Source organism: Liolophura sinensis, chromosome 7 (genome assembly GCF_032854445.1).
Source record: "Liolophura sinensis isolate JHLJ2023 chromosome 7, CUHK_Ljap_v2, whole genome shotgun sequence".
Taxonomy (NCBI): Eukaryota; Metazoa; Mollusca; class Polyplacophora; order Chitonida; family Chitonidae; genus Liolophura; species Liolophura sinensis.
Window position 1 is genome coordinate 54803165 of NC_088301.1, and position 21092 is coordinate 54824256.

At 38.5% G+C, this 21092-nt stretch overlaps 3 protein-coding genes across 4 annotated transcripts; all 3 read left to right on the top strand.

Moving 5' to 3' along the window:
* Positions 1 to 6267: 6267 nt before the first annotated feature.
* LOC135471615 (uncharacterized) lies at positions 6268 to 11673 on the top strand. Of its 2 annotated transcripts, none has more exons than XM_064750906.1 (5): positions 6268 to 6305; positions 8599 to 8677; positions 9461 to 9515; positions 10001 to 10177; positions 10791 to 11673. In XM_064750906.1, the coding sequence occupies exons 1-5, from the start codon at positions 6289 to 6291 to the stop codon at positions 10853 to 10855; spliced, it is 393 nt and encodes a 130-aa protein (XP_064606976.1). In that variant the 5' UTR covers positions 6268 to 6288; the 3' UTR covers positions 10856 to 11673. The 2 variants fall into 2 exon arrangements, with proteins under 2 accessions (XP_064606976.1, XP_064606977.1); XM_064750907.1 differs by lacking the exon at positions 6268 to 6305 and adding an exon at positions 6372 to 6410.
* A 2030-nt stretch (positions 11674 to 13703) lies between these two features.
* Positions 13704 to 17380, top strand: LOC135471037 (protein rolling stone-like). Its single transcript, XM_064750086.1, has 4 exons — positions 13704 to 13796; positions 14755 to 14983; positions 15794 to 15891; positions 16738 to 17380. The coding sequence occupies exons 1-4, from the start codon at positions 13704 to 13706 to the stop codon at positions 17206 to 17208; spliced, it is 891 nt and encodes a 296-aa protein (XP_064606156.1). The 3' UTR covers positions 17209 to 17380.
* A 1224-nt stretch (positions 17381 to 18604) lies between these two features.
* LOC135469977 (meiosis expressed gene 1 protein homolog) lies at positions 18605 to 20927 on the top strand. The gene is made up of 3 exons (XM_064748654.1): positions 18605 to 18743; positions 19443 to 19586; positions 20297 to 20927. Exons 2-3 carry the CDS (start codon positions 19452 to 19454, stop codon positions 20423 to 20425), a joined length of 264 nt encoding a protein of 87 aa, XP_064604724.1. The 5' UTR covers positions 18605 to 18743; positions 19443 to 19451; the 3' UTR covers positions 20426 to 20927.
* Positions 20928 to 21092: the final 165 nt, after the last annotated feature.

A 21092-nucleotide genomic window follows, 5' to 3' on the forward strand; every position in this document is an offset into this window, starting at 1 on the left:
CCAAATCGTAGCCGTGCAGTGGTCAGTGACTCAAGAGGGAAATTATGTATCAGTCTCATTACATCGTCATAAGACTGTCACAGTTAATTACATTAGAAAACGATCCTTAAATGAGTTAAATGTTTGACTTAATCAAAATACATATGATGATAATTAAAGAGAAATAAGTGGCTATGCAGTGAAAAATTGCATGGAATATAAGCTAGTATGAACGCCCGTGGCTGGGTCTGTATTCCTGGAACATGTGTTCGTTTCCTGGTAAGACACAGATATAATTGGCTCCTTTATCATTCTGTTACATATGAGAAGGGCTAAGTAAATATTGACAAATATACATTATGATTGTGAAATACTTTTATGTATCAAAATGTATACATGCAGATAATGAGACAAAAGTGCCGTATTTGAAAGTGGGGAAATACAGTGTTGAAATGAACCCAATCGTACCTTATTTCTCAACCTAACTTTTTTTTTTCAATTCTTTCATATTTATTACTTCAGAAAGAAATAAAAAAAAAATAATAACATATTTAAGTACCGGTAATTGATTAAACTCTGATCATGACTTCGTCCCCGTGACATGTGAAAATGCTGATACAATGCATGGGCAGTTGTGCTCTAATGGGTAAAATTAATTCCCTGCAAACATGTAACAGCACATTTATATGTTCACATAGCACATGTGAAACGACTAACTGTTGACAAGAGTCGTTCAACCACAGCAATGAATACAACATCTCTAGATTCGACAAATATACCTTGCTTAATGATTCATGGCTTTGCTCTGGAATTTTATAGCCAGTGCATAAAAAAATCTGGTATAATGTCTGGGTGAATGGTCTACTGAAAGTAGTATAAAAGTCAGCCTGTTAAATATGATTTAAAAAGTATATGGGAAAGTATTTAGAATGGAGTTAACAGTTTTCTGTTATGCCCGGAGAATATGAGGCATGTTCTTGGCGAGTACGAATTTATTCAGAATTTAAATCATAACTGTAGAAAATAGGTGTCGTTAACCCAAACTATGCATCTCTGTTGCACATTGTGGGATTGTAATTAAATTTTATATCCCATGCGGCAGTTATATTTATCTCGATTTCAACGCTGATTATCACTCTAGGACCATGAATGACCTGTGCAGTTACACTAATCTAAGTTTTTGATAACCAGGGTATACAACTTATTATATTGTATTAAGGATATATTACAAAGACAAAAAAAATGGCATATTCTTAATAGATACATGTTTTTTGAACTATGGAACAGCTCCATCCCTGCATATAATAGTATTCAAATTGGAACAGATATACTAGTATATACCTGCCAAAATAGGATGCAGACCTATAGTCCCATGCATCTGAATACTTACGAACTGGTGACGGACGGTATCAGCATCCGAATTTCTGAGTCAAGTGACCCAGCCAATGATGAAATAACGAATGATAAGAAATAAGCAGAGTTTTGCTGCTTGTGCGATAAAAACATTGAAGAGGCAGCTGTCCACTAAGGGTAATTTCTGGACATCAACAAAAGGCACTACAATCACGTGCACTTGCATGTATCGAGTGAAAGTTCCGAAGTTCAGTTAATAGGAGACGGCTACATGGATAAGATACCCAAACATCAACGCCCAAGTTAGCTCCCAGAAATGCCTTCATTATACCGTCAATGTGATTTTCAGCATTAAATATGATCATGAAAGAGCTTTCAGGACGAACTGACCGAAACATATGGCACATATCCTAGGTAAGACTATACGTTAGATATAAATGGATTGAACTGTGCACACTCAAGAATATTTCACGTACAAATACATGCATGTACGACAGCAATAAGTTAACTAGATGAACGAAATCTGAGAGCCAGCATTGAATAAACCGTGAGTCCTTTGGCGAGTAACGTAGCGACATTTCATTCAGCTTATTACTAGAGGCGACAACCCCACCACAGACAGCCACAAATTTACTTGACAAAGATTTGTACAATAGGCGACAAGCCCACCACAGACAGGCACAAATTTACTTGACAAAGATTTGTACAATAGGCGACAAGCCCACCACAGACAGGCACAACCTTACTTGACAAAGATTTGTACAATAGGCGACAAGCCTAACACAGATAGGCACATCTTTACTTCACAAAGATTTGTTCAATAGGCGACAAGCCCACCACAGACAGACACATCTTTACTTGGCAAAGATTTGTACAATAGGCGACAAGCCCACCACAGACAGGCACAACCTTACTTGACAAAGATTTGTACAATAGACGACAAGCCCACCACAGATAGGCACATCTTTACTTCACAAACATTTGTACAATAAGCGACGAGCCCACTACAGACAGGCACAACCTAACTTGACAAAAGTCTGCAAAGACGATATGTCCATTGCAGGCTCTGCCGTAGTTGCCAAAGGTTTGTACGAGGGGCAACATGCCCAATGCAGGCACAAGCTTACTAGCGTAGGGGTTTTATTTGAGACTAGTATAGGGGATTGTACTAAGACATCAAACCCAATGTAGGCACAACTTTGCTGACAAAGTTTTGTACTAGAGACGATATGTCCAATGCCGGCACAATCTTAGTTGCCAAAGGTTTGTACTAAGGCGAGATGCCCTATACAGACAGGCATAGCCTTACTTGACAAAGGTGTGTACTAAGGCGACATGTCCAATAGAGGCAGGCACAGCCTTACTTGGCAATGGTTTGTACTAAGGCGACAAGCCAAGTGCAGGCAGGCGTAGCCTTACTTGACAAAGGCTTGTACTAAGGCGACGTGTCCAATGCTGCCAGTCTTACTTCACAAAGGTTTGTTCTAAGGCGAGATGCCCAACACAGACAGGAACAACCTTACTTGACAAGGGGTTTTATTCGAGGCTACTAATAACGGATTGTACTACGGGCTATATATGCAATGCAGGCACAATCTTAGTTGCCAAAGGTTTGCACTAAGGCGACATGACGAATGCAAGCACAAACTTCCTTGGCAAAGGTTTGCACGAGAGGCGACAAACCCAATGCAGGCACAGTCTTACTGCCCAAGGGGTTTTATTTGAGGTTACTAATAGAGGATTGTGCTACAGGCTATACGTCCAATGCGGGCACAACCGTAGTTGCTACAAGTTTGTACTAAGGCGATATGACGAATGCAGGCACAAACTCACTTGTCAAAGGGTTGCCCCAGAGGCGACAATCCCGATGCAGCCAAGGGGTTTTACTTGAGGCTGCTAATACATTAGTTGTAAAGGCACAACTTTATTGATCACAGGTTTGTACTAGAGGCCTCATGCCCAATCCACACCCAACCATACTTGTCAAATCGTTTTACTAGAGGCGGAAAGCCCATGAGGTATAGGCCCGATCTCATTTTCTTAAGGGTTGTGCAAATGACACTCGAGGAGGAGCTGCACAAAAGGTCCAGATCACAGCAGAAAAAATCTTTTTCTTCTGTGACGTTACAGAGCTTGTGTAGTATATGATGGCTGATAGCGACCACAGCATGCCTGCAGTAATATCAAGGTCGATGAAGCGAAGAAGCGAAATTGCGATGCGAAGGGGCGAAGCTGCGATGCGAAAGGCGAAGTTGGGATAGAACGAAGAGGCGAAGTTGCCTTGAGTCATTTGTCACTTGCGCTACCTCACGGGATTAAAAAATTTGCCGTCTCCCCATTGTGGCGTAATAAATGACAGAACAATTAAGTTCATAGCTTTGGACTGTCGGGACAGAGCTTTCGAAGCCCATCTTTGGTGGGAGACAAGTGGTGTTCAACGAAAGTTACAATCGGCTTTGTCGACTGTTAATTGTCATCAAGACCCCACGTACACTGAGAGCTTAGGAATAGCTCGACGAAGCACGGCACATGCACATATGGGTGAGCCAGAAAACGAAGTGCCAATATAAAGAGGACTTAATGAATCTTTATTGTTTCGTATTAAGCGTTTTACATTCCACTCAATAGAGGCCTACTAATGGCGAGCTAGAACGTCATCACTTTTCATGATAAATGCCATTTATAAACCGGTTTTCGTGAGAACTTTGGCCTTTAAGATGACAACACCCAGTAACTTCAAGTCCATAACAGCTGTGTGAAAGCTGTTTACGATCACCACCCAGGCAATAGGCGTTCGAAGTAAAGCATGTGGATTATATACAGCTAAATTTAATTTGTTACACGCTTGCTTACAGATGGAGAAGGTCATGATGCCAGGCATATATAATGAGGTTACTTATACAGAGGAAAAGTGAAGTGTATTTATGTTTTGCCGTTTAGGTCGAGATAAAGATGATTAGACAAAACATAAGTCCGGCTTTGTTTATGATGATCGACGAGTCATGAGGATCCAGCGGAGCTGTTATTTATTACCATTATATAGGCCTACGAAGTTTTCAGCTTCCAAGCCACATCTCGAACAAAGTGTATATACAAAGTTTTAACTCATTCCTGAATCGACTAACGGGTGGCATGTGTGGATATGTATGAAACAACCTTGATAATGGTAAGCACTGTGATGTAATATTGAATGGCAACCTTATTAATTTGGTGCACATAGTTAGCCAGGCACACTCTGACAACTCTTCGGTCGGCTGCATGCCAAACTTGCTCATTCGGTGCACAATTAAGGGGCTGCGAGTGACTCAGTGGGGATGCTTGAAGAAGATCACATTTATTTATTTGATTGTTGTTTAATGCAACTTGAGAACTACCTTTCAACATAAACAGGAAGCATTTGTCAATATACAGACCCCTCCTCTCTCAACACGACAGACCAGACATACACTTGACACCATTGGTGCCAGTATTGGCTCGTCATTTTACTCTGATATGACCTATACCAATTTACCGGTTGCTCGATCTTCATAGGCGGCTGATAACTTGTGTCAAGCTTTGGGGAAATGACAAATTGCCCTTCCAGTTTACACCTATCATTGGTAGAGTATTTATATGATAAAGTCAGTGAACCTAAAACCTGCATGTGTATTGTTTAGGCCATAATAGTTCTGCTTCTTTTAACTCCTATGCTCAGACAAGCACAGAGCTATTTCGCTGCGGTTGTTACGGCTTTGATCAATGCGACCAAGTGTTTGAATCCAGGACTGACTGCGCCAAAATCGATACTGTACTAGGTTAGATTTCAATATCTCATTCACTTATGATGCCAAAGCATTGTCTTTTTTCTATTTTTGTAACGTCGGTATTTCAAATCTGAATTGATTTGTTTTTGTCTTAAAAACCAGAATCTACAGAGTCACCCTGTCCCCTTTAATATAAACTAACCTATAGAAAAACCGTTGAACATTTAGTGAATTAATTGAAATTTAATTTAATTAATAGTGAATTTCAAAGTGAAAGTAAGCGACTTTACTTCGTTAAGAATAAAGTCGTGCACAATGGCATGTACAACAAATCATGCATGCGTTATATTTTTATACTGACTTACACAGAATATCAGCATTAGGATTTTGCCTAAGTTTAATTTAATTACTGAAAAAATGTTGCAATTAAGTATGAAAACACGACGTATAAAATATAAAAAGCGTAGGCAGTCTGAGAGCCACGAATGGCCTTTATCGTATACATCATATGCTTCCTAAGCATTGATGTCTCTCAAATCTCCGAATTTAGTTCGGGGACAAATCCGTAAACATCTGGTTATATTATTTCTTCGTACAGCATCTATATTATAAATTTTTTGAAGTTAAAGTTTTATAAAAAAAAAAGAAAGAATGAAAAAAAAAACGAGCTTATGTGAAAATAAGTGTTCTGGATCTATATAGGTCTGTTACAGAAATGTATACACCTTAAAACTTCTCATGCCAGTGTTTTTCCATTCCCATTGCGTTAATCTGCCGCTATATCTTCTGTTCATTCTTAAAGTTTGAGAGGTAACGTATATCGTCGTATCAAGGCCTAAAATCTATCTACGTGGTGTCAAGTTCAACCGCGTCATGTCAAAGGTGAAAACAGCCTGCCAATCCGCTTGCCATTGTAAATATTGTAAAAACGCTCCCGTAGTTCTGTTGTTAAAGAACAAAGATTTCATCTTCTGGCCAACAATATTTGACCGTATACCAAACCGGCATTGCAACAATGTGCACTTAGCAGCTAATATCGTAGTTGAAAGGAAATGTCTATACGATGTGTGGTTGAAAGCAAACAAGTCGTTCCTTAAAGAGAAATCCAGGTAGGGGCTTACCCCAATCCTTTAAATCTATGCGATTAATCCAGGCAGCCTTTAGAGTGATTAACGTCTTAGGGCATAGTTTGTCACCAGGCAACGCCCTCGCTATGGAGCATCTTAGTAGGTGAGTTTAATATTTTAAGGACTGTTGGCTAAGTGAGTGTGCACATTGCAATTTGGAAAACACGAACAGAATGATTGACCACACTTCCCAACCCCTTTCCTCCGGGTAAGTATTCTTGCCTTCGTTCTTGTAGCACATGGAAGGATCGCGTTTAATTATTGATCACGTTCATGCCTACAGTATGAGTATGAGTTACATGTAGGAGTGGAATGATGTCTCGCTTCACGCTTTCCGGATTATTTAAGTTTCTGTGATTTCTCAAAAATGGGATGTTTTTCATTATTTCTGGCGGATGAGGTACATAATGTCTCCTAAGCAAGTTAGTTTGATACTATACTTGACACTGTAACTGTAAGCTTATAGTATAGTTTAATACATCTTCATGCAAGTTCTGGCATATTTTAACCAACGAGCGATTTATTTACTTTTTCTAGAAATATTTCACTTATTGCATGACGGCAGTCAGTGTTTTGGACGAAAGCAGGTATAGCCTTGTTGAAACCACCACACCTCTTATAAAGTACTGACTAAACCTTCTGACTTTAAAGCCGAAGTGAAATGTTTCGAGCTGGTTTCGAACATTTGAGGTCACAGGTTAAAGGCTGTACATGTCTTCGTGTTGAACCCTGGAGCGTCTCTTAGTACAAGGCAGCAACGCAGGCAACTTCGGGTCAACATTTCCAAGCTGACTATAGTCTAATACCACAGAATTAAAAACATCTCCAATAATTTTACTGGTTAGCCCTATATACAAGAAAATAATTGTAGAAAACAAGTAGTGTTACGTTCTGTTTGTAGTTTCAGTGCCCTTAATTCCTTTCTTTTTTTGTGTTGTCGTTGTTGAGGTAAAGATCAGAAAACGTCTTTATAAATATAACTCCATATGCTCAGATCAATTGTAATGGTCATAATCAATTGTAGACGATGGAATCGCTTCATTTTGTTCGACGTATTAAATTACTTTGTGTTGATCGCATGATCCCCATTACATACTTGATTTTATAAGGGTGTTGGGATTAACAATCAACCCAACCGGTGACCTGTACTAATGCACATTGACCCTTTTCAGGGGGTACATTCCCTCTTGCCGATTGTTGTAATGTATGTTCATGCCCAGCCAACAACTTTCTCGTGCGATCGCCTTATTGTGTATTGTAAGCGTGATCAGTAATGTGTAGAAGTCTGAAAATCATGCAAGGCACGATTGATCATGTATGAGGTTTGATCATGTATGAGGTTTGATCATGTATGAGGTTTATCCACGAACACTGTCGATATGTGGTACCACTGAGCATCCCGTATGGAATGGACACACGATGACAATTATGGTAACATATGGAAAACTTCAGAGCACCTTATACCAGTAAAACAACTCTGGTCAACAGTGTATAGGACGTCTGATATCTGCACGTCATTTACACTGTGTACTTATATGCTAGGTGAAACTTCCCCTTTTAATGAATTAATACGTTTCCTGCATTGAAGGTGACAAACAAATGCCGAGTCGATAAAGCATGTCATTTTCAAGTCTAGACCGTTTAATTCGACAGATTTGCTCTTGTGCACGATTGTATCATGGAGTAGTTTACCGCAAATTTATGACCAGGATTAATTCTGCCAGATGTCCATATTGGATTTACCTCCTGCAGATCAAATTACTCTTTACGATGCTGTCTGGTGTCAACTGGTGCTTTCTGCCGTCGCTGACATGCGTCGTCTGCACCTTACACGTTGTATGTTCAAGCTCAGCGTTAGGTTTACAGGTATGTTCACAACGCTCGTCTAAACCTCTCCGGGAGACGTGTCAATTATATTCCGTTATTACCTCTGGGTCAAGCTGCCAGACATGAACCTCATTCATCAAAAAATATGCATTGGTCGTTAGTATACTTCCAGAAAGCCAAACTGTCGGCTACAATTTGCTTAGTGGCCCGTCTCCTGCGTTATCTACACAGGTTATCAATCAGTGAGGGAACAGCGGTAGCGGTGCCGCGCTTGAGACAATCGCTTAGCTAATATTCATGGGTTAATCATCAGTCTTAAACCCGACATTATCGTCTCAAGAACTGGCTTTAATTAGTCCTTCGCACTGCAAGAAACAGCTAGTACGTATAAACACATGACAGTCTACTCATGGCTAATATATAAGGAGAGGATAAAAACTTTATTTTAGCGTACGGTATATGTAAGAGATAGGTGGACTGAATACAGACTATACTCGCACTCTTAATTCATTTGGTTAATTTGTACGCGGTTTTTTTTTTAAATTTATTTATTTATTTATTTTTTGCAGCCTGAGCTCTTGGTCACGGTACGACGTGGGACAATACCGCCCTAGCAGCACCGATCACTGGGCCAAGAACAGAACCAAGGTAAAGCCCCAGTATATCTCCCTTTTGCGATCTGTAACGAACTTATATACTTTATGTGAACTCCGTTATATTTTTGGGAGTTAAGTTATATACCACAGATATATTTACTGTGATCCATGTGAATATACCACAGTATTCCAGAAATCTAGTTGGGCGTATTGGTATAGTAAATTGGTGGTACTATCGATTCCAGGTAAGCTTATTCATTGCACTCCTGTATTCTGGCTATTACGTATTATTCGCAAATATAAGACTGTGAATCTGTGCGTCGAATCAGACACTTGTATACTAAACGTCAACAAAAATGGACGTTGCTAATCAATAATTGCAAGGCTATTTCTCGAAATGGGGATTAACACAAACCACCAAAGAAGTGAGACAGTGTTTGAAGTACGAAATTAGGACAGAATAATGACGCTCTTTTCAGATAATATATATTTCCTGTAAAAGAGAGGTTGGTTGTCTATATTTAATACAGCACATGTAACTTTCGAAGTGTTTGGATATATGAGCATCTGGTATTTAGCCTATGAAAGTGAAAGAGTGGGGTGCAAAGTTGACAATGAGTAAAAAAAAACTTGTTTACAACAACATGGACATGCACGCAGGTATGCCACAATTCAAAGCCTTACTGTGTCTGTGTATATAGCGATAGTTGACTATGGAGTGATTTTCATCTATGGTTGACTCTTCTAATTTCTTCAGCGCCACTTTCAACTTTACTTTAAATCACCATTAAATTCACATCAGTAATCGCATTTCTATTGTTCTTTACCGTTTCAGGCATTGCTGGGTCTCGAGCCACGGTCACAGACGTTCATTAGACAAATAAGACCAGGTGAATACATGTATATATGTGTTTAATCATCAGCTTTAATCGAATGTTAGGTTATATTTCAGAATATCTGCTGTGCTTATTCTTACATTGGATGGCACATTTTAAAAATATATGGTAAATCTGTTTAGTCGAAAATGTCATGGAGCACTTGTATAACTATATGGCTGCTAGACTGCTTTAGACCAGGTAAGTCGAAAGTTGCAGATCATTTTAAGGCACATCATATTAATGCTGCATTTACGTTGTGTATTATGACTGATAAACATCCTGTTTTACGTTATATACATTATTGATTTTCTACAAAGATACATGACGTATTGAGATATTTTATACCGGGTTCTTATACCATTGAGAAAAGGACCCCCATTTATATCTGTATAATATGATTATCGTGCTTGGCTTGTCCAAGCTTGCTAATCTTTACTACATAGAAATAGAGACTGTATGAAAAAGTGAATGTATATAACTTTCTTTCTTGTTTACAGTGCCCACGTCCTTTGACGAACTCGTTGCTGGCGGCCTAAAGATGTCCCAGAACGGGTTGCCCCAACCTGCTCGGCAGAGTCTGAGACTCAGCCGGGAAAAAACCAGGACGTCCTTTAACGAACGCGCCAAATCCGGTTTCCAGTACTGGTTGATTGACAGACCAAAACCAACTTCTTGTAAGTGGGATAAATATATAAATTAACGTATAGTTGTTTATATGGTCAAAAATAACCAGTGTTTGTGAAACTTTGTAATCAATCGGAGCATCAGCTATAGCTTTCTCCATATAAGTGTGCATGATCATTAATCACCTGTTCATGCAGAAACGATGGAAACATAACATGTAATACATCAGTGACATGGAATGTCGTCGTTGCAGCGAGTTCAAGCCCAGATCATACTGACTTGCTCTCTCGTAGAACACGTGGGATGGTCTGACAGCAAAGTGCCGATGGCCATGGGTCTCTCAACGATCCTACCGTCCCCATAATGCTAGCCCCTGTCGTTTAAATTAGATAAGATCTGAGATCTGTTTCATTCTTCCCAGTTTAGCTTTCAGAAATGGAAGCCATGCTGGGAACGTGACCAAGCGACCTCAGAGCTACAGTGAAATATTCTTGGGTACAGCATAAAACTCCAGTCAGATAAATTAATAAATAGTTAAGAAATTTTTGCTCAGGCTGTAACGCATAACGGTTAAATCACTTTTTTCACCCAAAATGTGGCCTGGTTACACATACACATTTTCTTATCGATTGCTTATATTTCATTCTTTGTTCTCGGTTTCAGTTGGAAAATACGGAATGGGATCTTACAAAACGGTCCTAGGAATAGGCAATGCTCCCAGAACTTAATGGTCATTTTTCGTTACACCTAACTTCGCTATCTCTATCTATGCAACTCCTTCGGGACAAGGTTGTTGACATTACACAAAACACTATACCATGCCGTTTGTGATAATACAGCAATGTTAAAAAAAATTCATTTTATTGATGTCGGTATGTACACAGATGATACTTTCAACGATGCCCTTACATTTTATGTTTTTGATCTCTGTTGTCTTCTTTAAGTTTAAAACATTCCCAGTGTAGACAAATACTGTTAGCGACGGTTGGTTGATGTTAAGTTATGTAAATATTGTAAATAGTATTTATGTTGCCCTGCTTTTAGTCCGGAATCTCTTGCGTATATAGGGTCAAATCATGTTTCGCTTGCTGTACCAATGTCAAAAAGGATGATTGTTCTTCTAAACTTAACACTATGTAAGGTTTTGTCTAGTATTTATGCTGTTTGAGGGACATTAATTTAAGATATTTATAAGTATCTTTGTTTTCCTCTTTCGTGTTTCCTTCTTTATCTAATTTGTGTTACCGGACTTGTTTATTTATGTTGATGTACAAATATTCCTAAGGTAGAGTTATCGCATGATATAACAGCCTTAGCATTTGCCATAGCAGTATTACATTTGTTGTATAGAATTTGTTTGACCACTTATAGAATGATATCGTGTTCTTGTAATATTTTGTTGTTCAAAATACACTCATAAAGGACTAGTGGTCAGTGACTTGCCCACTACACACAAGGTATATCAAATAAATGCAGGACATGCACCTTGTGAAGCTATGCTTTGCTTTGTGTATATGTTGTAAATAAATCTGATCACAGAAAGTTGCCTTATTGTGTTTTGTCAGTGCGTTTATCAATCTAAGGCGGTATGTAGATACACAGATAGATCTACCTTCCAAATACCTGTGTCTTTGGTCAATAAAGAAATGTGTAATATTTAATATAAAGAGAGGTTCACGTAGTCACGCGTACTCTTGATGAGTGGTAACTTAACATTTTACCCCTTTGTGATAGTGATTAATTTACAACATGCAGGAATGGAACACAACCCCTCGCATGCTAAATAACGCGCATCACCAACAATAATGAGATATACGCTTGTCAAATACGTCGGAGGCAAAACGCTTTTCATGATTTCACTTAATAAAAACTAGTTTTTGGATTAATACAATGAAACCTACTGGGCAGTGGTTACAAGAAGTTGTTATCCATAAATACAGTGGTTTCGATGACTTAATTTCTAAATGAAACTTAGATGGTTCTTACTCGTCCTTATAAGTGGGGAACCCGCCTAAAGTAATTTTGGTCGTATTTACTGTATATAGGCTCCTGTTAGTTCCTGCCTTTGAGAACAAGATAACTGGCCGAACAAGATAACTGGCCGAACAAGATTAGTGGCCGAACAAGATTAGTGGCCAAACTAGTAACACAGTACTCACATATTACAAGAAAATAATGCCAACAATGTAGCTCGTTACACGAAACCACTGGGTGCATGTTACTAGAGCACAATCCTTGCTTCTGGGATGCAACGTTATTGAGGCCACTGTTAAAGGTTCATGTCACCTTTAATAACGTCACTAAGTACACGTGTCTTGTTATGCTGACTGAATAGCCATCCATCCATGAGTGGAATCATTGGCGTGTCTTGCGATTTCGAGTAATGGCACAAGAAATTTTTGGGAAGAGAATCATGAAATTCTGCAACAATTTATTTCCTGGCTCTATACATAGTTCAATAGACTTGGACGCAGCTGGATTCGAACGTCCGACCTTATTGTTCAAGGCCTAGTGCTGTCAAGTGCAGCAGATTTACTTACTGACTAATGATTGTTGATCGCCATGCAGCTGGTCACAGGATCATGAGACTGTGTTACACTTAAGTCAGGCTTAATATTAATTTCAAATCAGTTTACTGGCCTAAAATTGAAATATAAGCCTACGTTCGTGATTTTTATTTTAATTTAGAAAGATGTCTTATATTTTTAGCACCAAATTGAAAATTAAATCTCAAATCTAAGTTCAGGACCACTACCAAATGTTAATCGTGGGGGCTAGGGTTTTCCATGGCCACGATCGAAGAGAAAAGATTGATACAGGCCGGACTAGTGCGGACCAAGGCATGATTTTGAGAAAGCTAATGCATGGGCGATACACGTCTTGAGAATAACTGTACAGTATGTACGCAACCACGAGCTGAAACCCACATCTCATAATGGTAATTGTGTTTTTACGAACCCTGTGCCAACATGTCCGGAAAAATAATTTGGCCATTTAAGCTCCTAGCAGATCACCACACCCACTATACAGTGGTCAGGGCTGACCATGAGAAAAGCGTGTCGCCATTGTACTGATCAGAGGACCAAGAGGATATCGAGTTATTGTCTAAAAAGAAATGTTTCCTTCAAAAGTCAAAAAAAACAACTTCTTATTTAGGTTAATATACATGTATATCTTTTTAAATTGCTGTGACAGTGTGTATATAGCAGATCGATATCTAGTGGACGATATAATATATAATTACTGTATCGCTTCTGGTTCAGATTCACCCGGCCATTTTATATATAGAGTATAAAAACGAGCTGTCTAGCCCTCTTGAGCCTCACATGCATGCATTCAACTTCCAGTCTCGGGTCAGTGGACTGCATGTTATTGAAGCGGCTCACGGCCTGTATATAGTAAAACGCTAGTATTTGAAAGGATGTGTGACCCAGAGCAGTGAAACATAGACATAGCTATAGGACCGGACGACAGTATATACTGTTGCTTCATATATATATATACAAAGCTGTGCATGTTTGACCTCAAGGGAGCTTGAGGTATTTAGTTATTTACTTTAATTAATTCTGCTGAGACATGGGTTGTTCTGAGTGGTGTAAACAGGAATTCAAGCCTTGTAACTTTGGTTTTGGTAAGCATCTGCGCCCTGAACTCACAGTCACCTCACAGGTAAGTCATTTTCAGGTGAAATGAAACGCTGGGAATTGCACACCCTCTTCAGACCGATACCCGATCGAAGGTATCGATTTGTATATATCGCAAATAGAGCTAGAATATCTACTGCACTCGCCAGTTACATGTATCATCAGTGTATGTGCTGATAACCATGTTCTGTCATACTGCCATCAGTCCTTAGAAAATCTACAAACGGTAATACAAATATTAAGTACCCTTCTCCTTTGAACCTGATCCTTGTGTAAGGGTTCAAAGTTCAACAACTGAAAGCTGCATAGTTCTTAATTAAGCTGCATGGTGAAATGTCATAATTTGGCTGTAGCTTTATGTCGGGAGCAGATATATTCAAACGTGCACATCTGTTGAATAGATGTGACTAAAGGGTATCTGTTAATATGGTCCTGTTAATATGTCAGGTTTAACATCTATCCGTAATGAAGCCTTGAAAAGGCATATACGTTTGGCACAACAGGGAAAGAGGGAAAAGTAAACATCGGAAACGTTGCTCTCCTAGAGCCCCTTGCTATGTGGTTCAGACAGTTAATGAGGCACTTGACCAACCAGGCCTCGTGTTCGAATCCATCTCTCGCTGTTAAGGCCGCGGTTTGGTCAGACTTGCCCCTGGCCTTGGCCACATTACCACCAGTCACACAGACAATTAAATAATACTTTGAATTTGTACACTTTCACTTTCGGAAATTTACATTTAATAAAAGGCAGTATGCGATTTGGTAGGGAATGGTCATGTTTAAGTCCTATGCTCGAAGCATTGGCCCACATATAAATAATTATTTAACTTTTAAATTCCCAACATTGTGATGGAAACTATGTGAATCTTTAATTTGATATTAGGCACACTACAGTATACATTTATTATATAATTTACTGCATAGATACTTCATGCATTTAGTGTCATGTTTGTTTTTTGTTTTGTTTTTTCATTTGTATATAGTGGCCGAGCCTACCGCCAGTGATATACTTGGCATGGAGATGGTTCGCTTTTGCCTACCACCTCGCATGGCTAATCGTAACTGTGGCAGCAGCAACGATATATACCGCCGGTCGGGCCACGTGGTTCGCCTATCTCACAAACTGGACATACTTCCTCTTGACGGTTGACGTCCTCATAGAGGCTCTGGCTTCACTGGTATGGTATTTTCGAGCTCGGAATCCAAACGTCGGTGAGTTTCCCACTTAATGACCGATTTAGATCACCTATACAGATACATTTGTATTACATACACAGTGCCAGTACCATCGTCTATTTACATGTTCAGTAATATTTATGTTATGATTTGCGAACTGAACGCACGTTACAGATGCAATTATTTGTCCGTATATAACCGTTATTGTAGAGCCTACACTTAGTTAAAATGGGCATTTGTCAAAGCAGTTGTGGTGATATGCCTGCTTACACACGGTGATATAGGTATAGCTGACATCATTCTAGATATATATAGCACTGAGCTGTGCATGCACCCATAACCCCTAACAATTTTGGTGAAAGTACTGCAGTGTATGGCCACAGTGATGTTTATCACACAGCACCATAAAGTGGTCTTTATGATATACACGAAACAAAAGTTTGAGATTCCTTGACTTTAATCTGACGTAATTTTCATTTATTTGGATTGCCAAGTTCCAGCTGCAGGCATCATCTACACTTAAATGATTTTGAAATTCAGCTAGTTGAGGACTTTTTAGTTTCTGGAATGTCTTGCAGACAAGATTGTATACAACGATAGTTTGAACATCTCACAAAACACGCATACCAACCTACCAACCGGTGTATGGGGTAGGGGGAGGTTATATATACGACTCCATGTCCATGTATTACGGCTTCAGTAATGGTAATCAGGATGATGTTGGAGACAATAAATAAGAGTTAACATCACTGGATATATTTCTTGTCCTATACAAGTGGTATAAAACTTAAGGACATTTATTGCTAGCGAATGTTTTTATAAAGCGTTGTTCGTTGTGTTCGTCAGATGTTGTTCCAGAGACGACAACTTGGTACATGAAGCTATCCTGGTTCATGTACTCCATAACCACGACGGTGGTTGTGCTCGTCGGCCTCACGTATTGGGTAGTTATATATGCACGTAAGTGATGGTCATTTGGGGCGACATATTTCGGCCCATTTCCGTGTAATTTTTTTTTAAAATCCGATATTTCACTTCATTGTATGGGTGGTTAGGTTTAAACCAGGCAGACACCTGACAAATAGGGCGACTGAGTGAATATAAGGCCGTCGCAACTTGTCAACCGCTGGATTCGAACACGCGGTGAAGAGTTAATATAGTGGCCTTTAAATATTTTATGTTGTTCTTGGCAAAGCCACTCAACCAAGGCCCCACCCACCAACCAATTTCAGTAGCATTATTCTTGGCCTCTTTCGATGCCTACGTTTGCTGCAAATAGAAGTAAACTGATTGTACGGGTACATATACTAATCCCGAGTGTCTTGTCCTCTTTATATGCATTGAAATATAGTCTACCCCCCCCCCCCCCCCCCACCCGTCCTTTACTGTTTGACAGCCAGATGTAGAGAAAATGATGTGTTCTTTCAAATAAAGCATGGAGAAATTGCATGCATTAAAGATGACTTGAAGCAACCCACAAGAAATGGTAGTATGAAATTTTTCGGCCATAATAAATTTTACATTTTTAGACCAGACTATTTTAGTCCCTTAGAAACTGCAAATATTTGTCAGTGAAACCTTGAACACTGATAAATCCTATACACTTTTGCATACAACTTATTTACATGACTAATTTACCGTATAGCCACACGTCACAAAGCGAACGTGTAATGTGGAGACGGCATATTTGTTAATCCCTTGATGTGGTTCTAATTTGAAGCCGGGCGTTGAGCCATTGATACACAAAGATAACGTTGCTCGTGCATGTATAGCAAACATGTTATTCACAGTATGATAATCACCACTGTCTTTGCTTTTTTCTTGCAGCTGGTGCAGATGATTTCTATATAGACGTTCAGACGCATGGAATTACACTTGTCTACGTGGTGCTGAACCTAGCACTAACAGGTGTGCCCGTTCGCATCTACCACCTTATCTACCCATTCGCCTTCGCCGTCCTGTACACCGTATTCACCGTGATTTACTACTATGCTGGCGGAGTCAGCAAGAACGGCAAAAGATACGTTTACAAAGGCGTCTTGGACTGGGCCGACCCTAACACCTCTCTCACCTGGATTAGTATATTAGCCTTTGTTGGCATACCTGTAATTCACGTGTTGCTAGTGTACGGCTTACACCTTGTCAGGGTGACAATCCACAACAAGTGTTTTGGCGATGACTGCATGGCGGACAACAAAGTTAGGCAGGCCGAAATGACGACTCTTTCAGACGAGAACACAAAATCTTACTGCATCGCATGATGTAAAGTATAATGAATGACCAATGCTATACAACCTTTATATTTTCTATGTGAAACGTAAGAAATGTAACATTTGCAAATGATGTTATTTATCGGTGTAATGTTGAAGCATAGACATACATAGGCACGTTTTGTACACTAATGTATGTAACATCTGGCCTACAGGTGCATGTCATCATATAGCCGCATACAGATTGATTTATTCGAATAGTGATATATTTAACTTGACTGAATTGCAATAAATCATCGTCTTGTAATGAAAAAAAAATGTGTCTCGCTACTTCGTTCATTACTTTATTTATTTATTTATTTAAACCCACCAATCATACATAGGTAAAATTAATAGACAACAATCAAATAAATAACAAACCAATTAATTCTGTCGTTCCATAAGTTCCGGTTGTAAAAAGTCAAACTTCCAGTAACAAATGTGAGAAAGACAAACAAGTCTGTGTATTCCGTATTTGTCGGATTATCTTCTCAAGTTTCTAAAAGTTTGATTCACCTTCCCTTTTAGCTAGACTATATAGGCGAAAACAATTAGTTACCCTATACTATAAGTGGAACGTAATCTTAACCACTGAAATCGGACGTTTTACAGAGCCAAGCAATAGCAGAGTACAACGACTGAGTGTAGGCCTACAACCCTAAGTTTAATTTCCCATTTAGGGTCAGAGCCAATATACTGTTTAGAGCAGTATATATATATATATATATATATATATATATATATATATATATATATATATGGCATCCCAGTTCTTTTTGTTTCTCCCAAACATATATTGTTTGGCTTTTCCGTTGTCTATAACACATTTAGCCTAGACTCAGACGATGTACCGGTATGTAGTACAATATGCTCTAGCTGGCAACAGATACGTTACTAACTTTACAGAATTGTTGCCTGTGTAGGTCCATATAGTTAAAATATGACTTTTCTCGTTGCTTTTCAACAATATTACAGTAATGTTTAACATGATAATTCAACATATAGGACTAGTTCACTGGTCGCATATGCGATAAAAGAAACACTATGACTTCTGCCAACCCGGCGCAGTATGTCATAAAGTTCTAAGCTCTGTCGATGCACAAATAAATACGGTACATGAACCAGCAGTCGATCTACCAGTATGGGTTGAATCCATTATGTAGGATTTATAACTTCAAAAATAAAATTGTTACCGATACGTTTTGATACCATTTTGAAAGCCGAACTCTTTACAGGTGTGCTTTTATTAAACTGGATCGTTGAAGAAACCCGACCGCAGCAGCAAATCCACGTGTGTAAGTTCTAACTCGTCCCTACATGCCCTCTTTGTTTACATTTTCTATAAGCCTCGTTTTGAACCCGTTAAAGTTTTATCCAATGAAATGTAAGTAAGGTCTCTAGCCCGGTGAACATTCTCACTGTTGCCACAACAACAGTGTAAACAAACTGAACGCGTCCCAGGTGGTGCGTTTCAAATGTTTTAAAGCCAGAAAAACGCACTCCGCAACATTTATCCACCGGATATTGTCTGACGCAGTAACCTTAAGGTAAGCTTTAGGTACATTTCTTTTACTCTAATATTTAATCTCTTCGAATTAGAAAGTGAACAAGTGTCCTACGAACCGACAAGATCGATCATTTTCTCAAATGTTGTTGTTGTATTGTATGTCAATCGTATTTTCTCAATATCAAGTCAGCTGAGCTGATATCGCCAGCCGACCCAAGACAACTTGTTAAGTGGTATAGCCATCTGGTCCAATTCATCTGGTTTTACACATTTATCTGTCTGCTCAGAATAACATGCACCTAAGCTAACTATTCTAGTGATATAACTAGTGATTTTTTGTGATTGCACAATTTTCCGGACTATATAAGATATCTTAAAGTACACAGATGGAACTGAAACAGACGTCTCATGCAATTGTGGACTTACCACGGACACTAAATGTGAGAGTATATTCCCCCATATAAGTTAATTCATTAATCTTTCCGATAGATGAAAATGGTACTTTTTGTAAAACTATTCTGAAACTGAGTGAAATATATATGCTCTCTTAACACTGAAATTTTATATGTAACTGTAATATTACATTCACAATACATTTTGACAGTTGAGGAAGGAACGCATTTATAAATAAATGTTGAACACTTTCCAGAGAGTTTCACAACAGACAACTAACAAACATACAAAAAAATTGTTTATTATCAACTCTGTTAAGTATCCCTGGTTTATGATTATATTCCAGATTTTAAACATGACAACACTTGTGCTTCAACCAAAATCAATGACACGTGCCACTGAGTGGAGCGCACAAGTAGAAGAAGCCTACAGATTCCAGCTTGCTGGTTACCGAGATGCTAATGAGTACGGCTCTTTTCATGGGAAAAATGTAAGCACACCGACATCTATGATACATGTAAGGCAAACTTATTTGCTATGTCTCCAATGAATTATAAATTAAGAAGATCCTTGGCTTGGACTTCTGCATTCTCTCAGAACTTGTATATTACATACATGTTACTAGTATGACATACTTATAGCTCATTAAATGTACATGGGCTTATGTGGACCTGTTCTGTTTTTTTGCGTGGCGCAAAAAACAAGCTTGCAGGTTTCCCCTTGTGCAAATCCAAAGAAGAACAAGTGTAGCGAATCCAGATAAGTCTGTATTTATTCAATAACCTATTTTTTATACACCAAATATGAATCGCTTCCACTAGGAATCAAAATTTAGCCTCTGAAATTGAAAATTTGACAGAAAAATTTAAGATCCTAAAACGCGTAGGAATACCATTTTGAATGGCACAAGAATTTGTACGGGGAAAATTTTTCATTGAATGATGTCATGGTAACGTCACATTACTTACAACAACGTGTGATATGAACATTGCTAATGGAGATGTGCAATGCAACACATGTGCCACAACTAGCCATTCTGTTTAAGAAAACCAATCCACACCAAAGTTTACTACATTTATAGCTATTCAGTGAAATTTGCTTTAATATGCATTAGAATTTAGTTTTCCTAAAACCCATGCTCCTTCTATTTTGTGGAACCAAAAAAAATGATTTATTCACTTGATTCTGTTAATGTTGTAGGTTGACAGGTGGCCACACAATGGTTTTGTGAAAAAGTTACAACGGAAAGATGGCTGTTTCTACTACTTCAACAAAGAGAGAGAGTGTCCTGAAAAAGACATTCCCAAATGTAAACTCTACGCATACTGAAGCCATTGGTGTATCATAAGACTGGATTGGAATTTGTTGAAGCTGCTGAGCAGCAGTGAACATAGAAAAGTGACTTCATTGTGTGACCCTGCAAAAAAAGTGCAAATGTTGTTTAACTGGAAATGTAAACTTTTAGTTGTCAAGAACATACTGACATGGGACTGTCATGATTTGTTTATAAGCCAGTTTTATAAATATTAACAATAAACTATGCCTTGGTACTATGTTCAGGCTGTTATTCAGCAGTAAAACACAGCAGTATGGTGTTTTCATTCTAAGTCATTCGTGTCCATATTTACATATACAGCAATTATTATAGTTTCCCACTGGTGGGGTGACATACAGCACTTGAGATTTGAATCAATATTTCTTCATCCAATTTTGATTTCCTGGCAAATATTTTTGAGGATACATTTAGTATCACTGAATGATATAGTACACATTTAGATGCTTGCTTACATTTTCTTGACCATTTGAAATATTTATTTTACCCATGTTCCAAAGAAATGTTGATAATAAATCGACTGAAATGAACATTGTTTGAAATTCTTGTCTGTTTCTTTTTTCTATACACCTACTTATTTTTTTATTTAGAATACACTGTTGAAATCATCAAATTTACCAGTTACCAGTGAGAAACTGAAACTGGCATTTTATGATTACCATG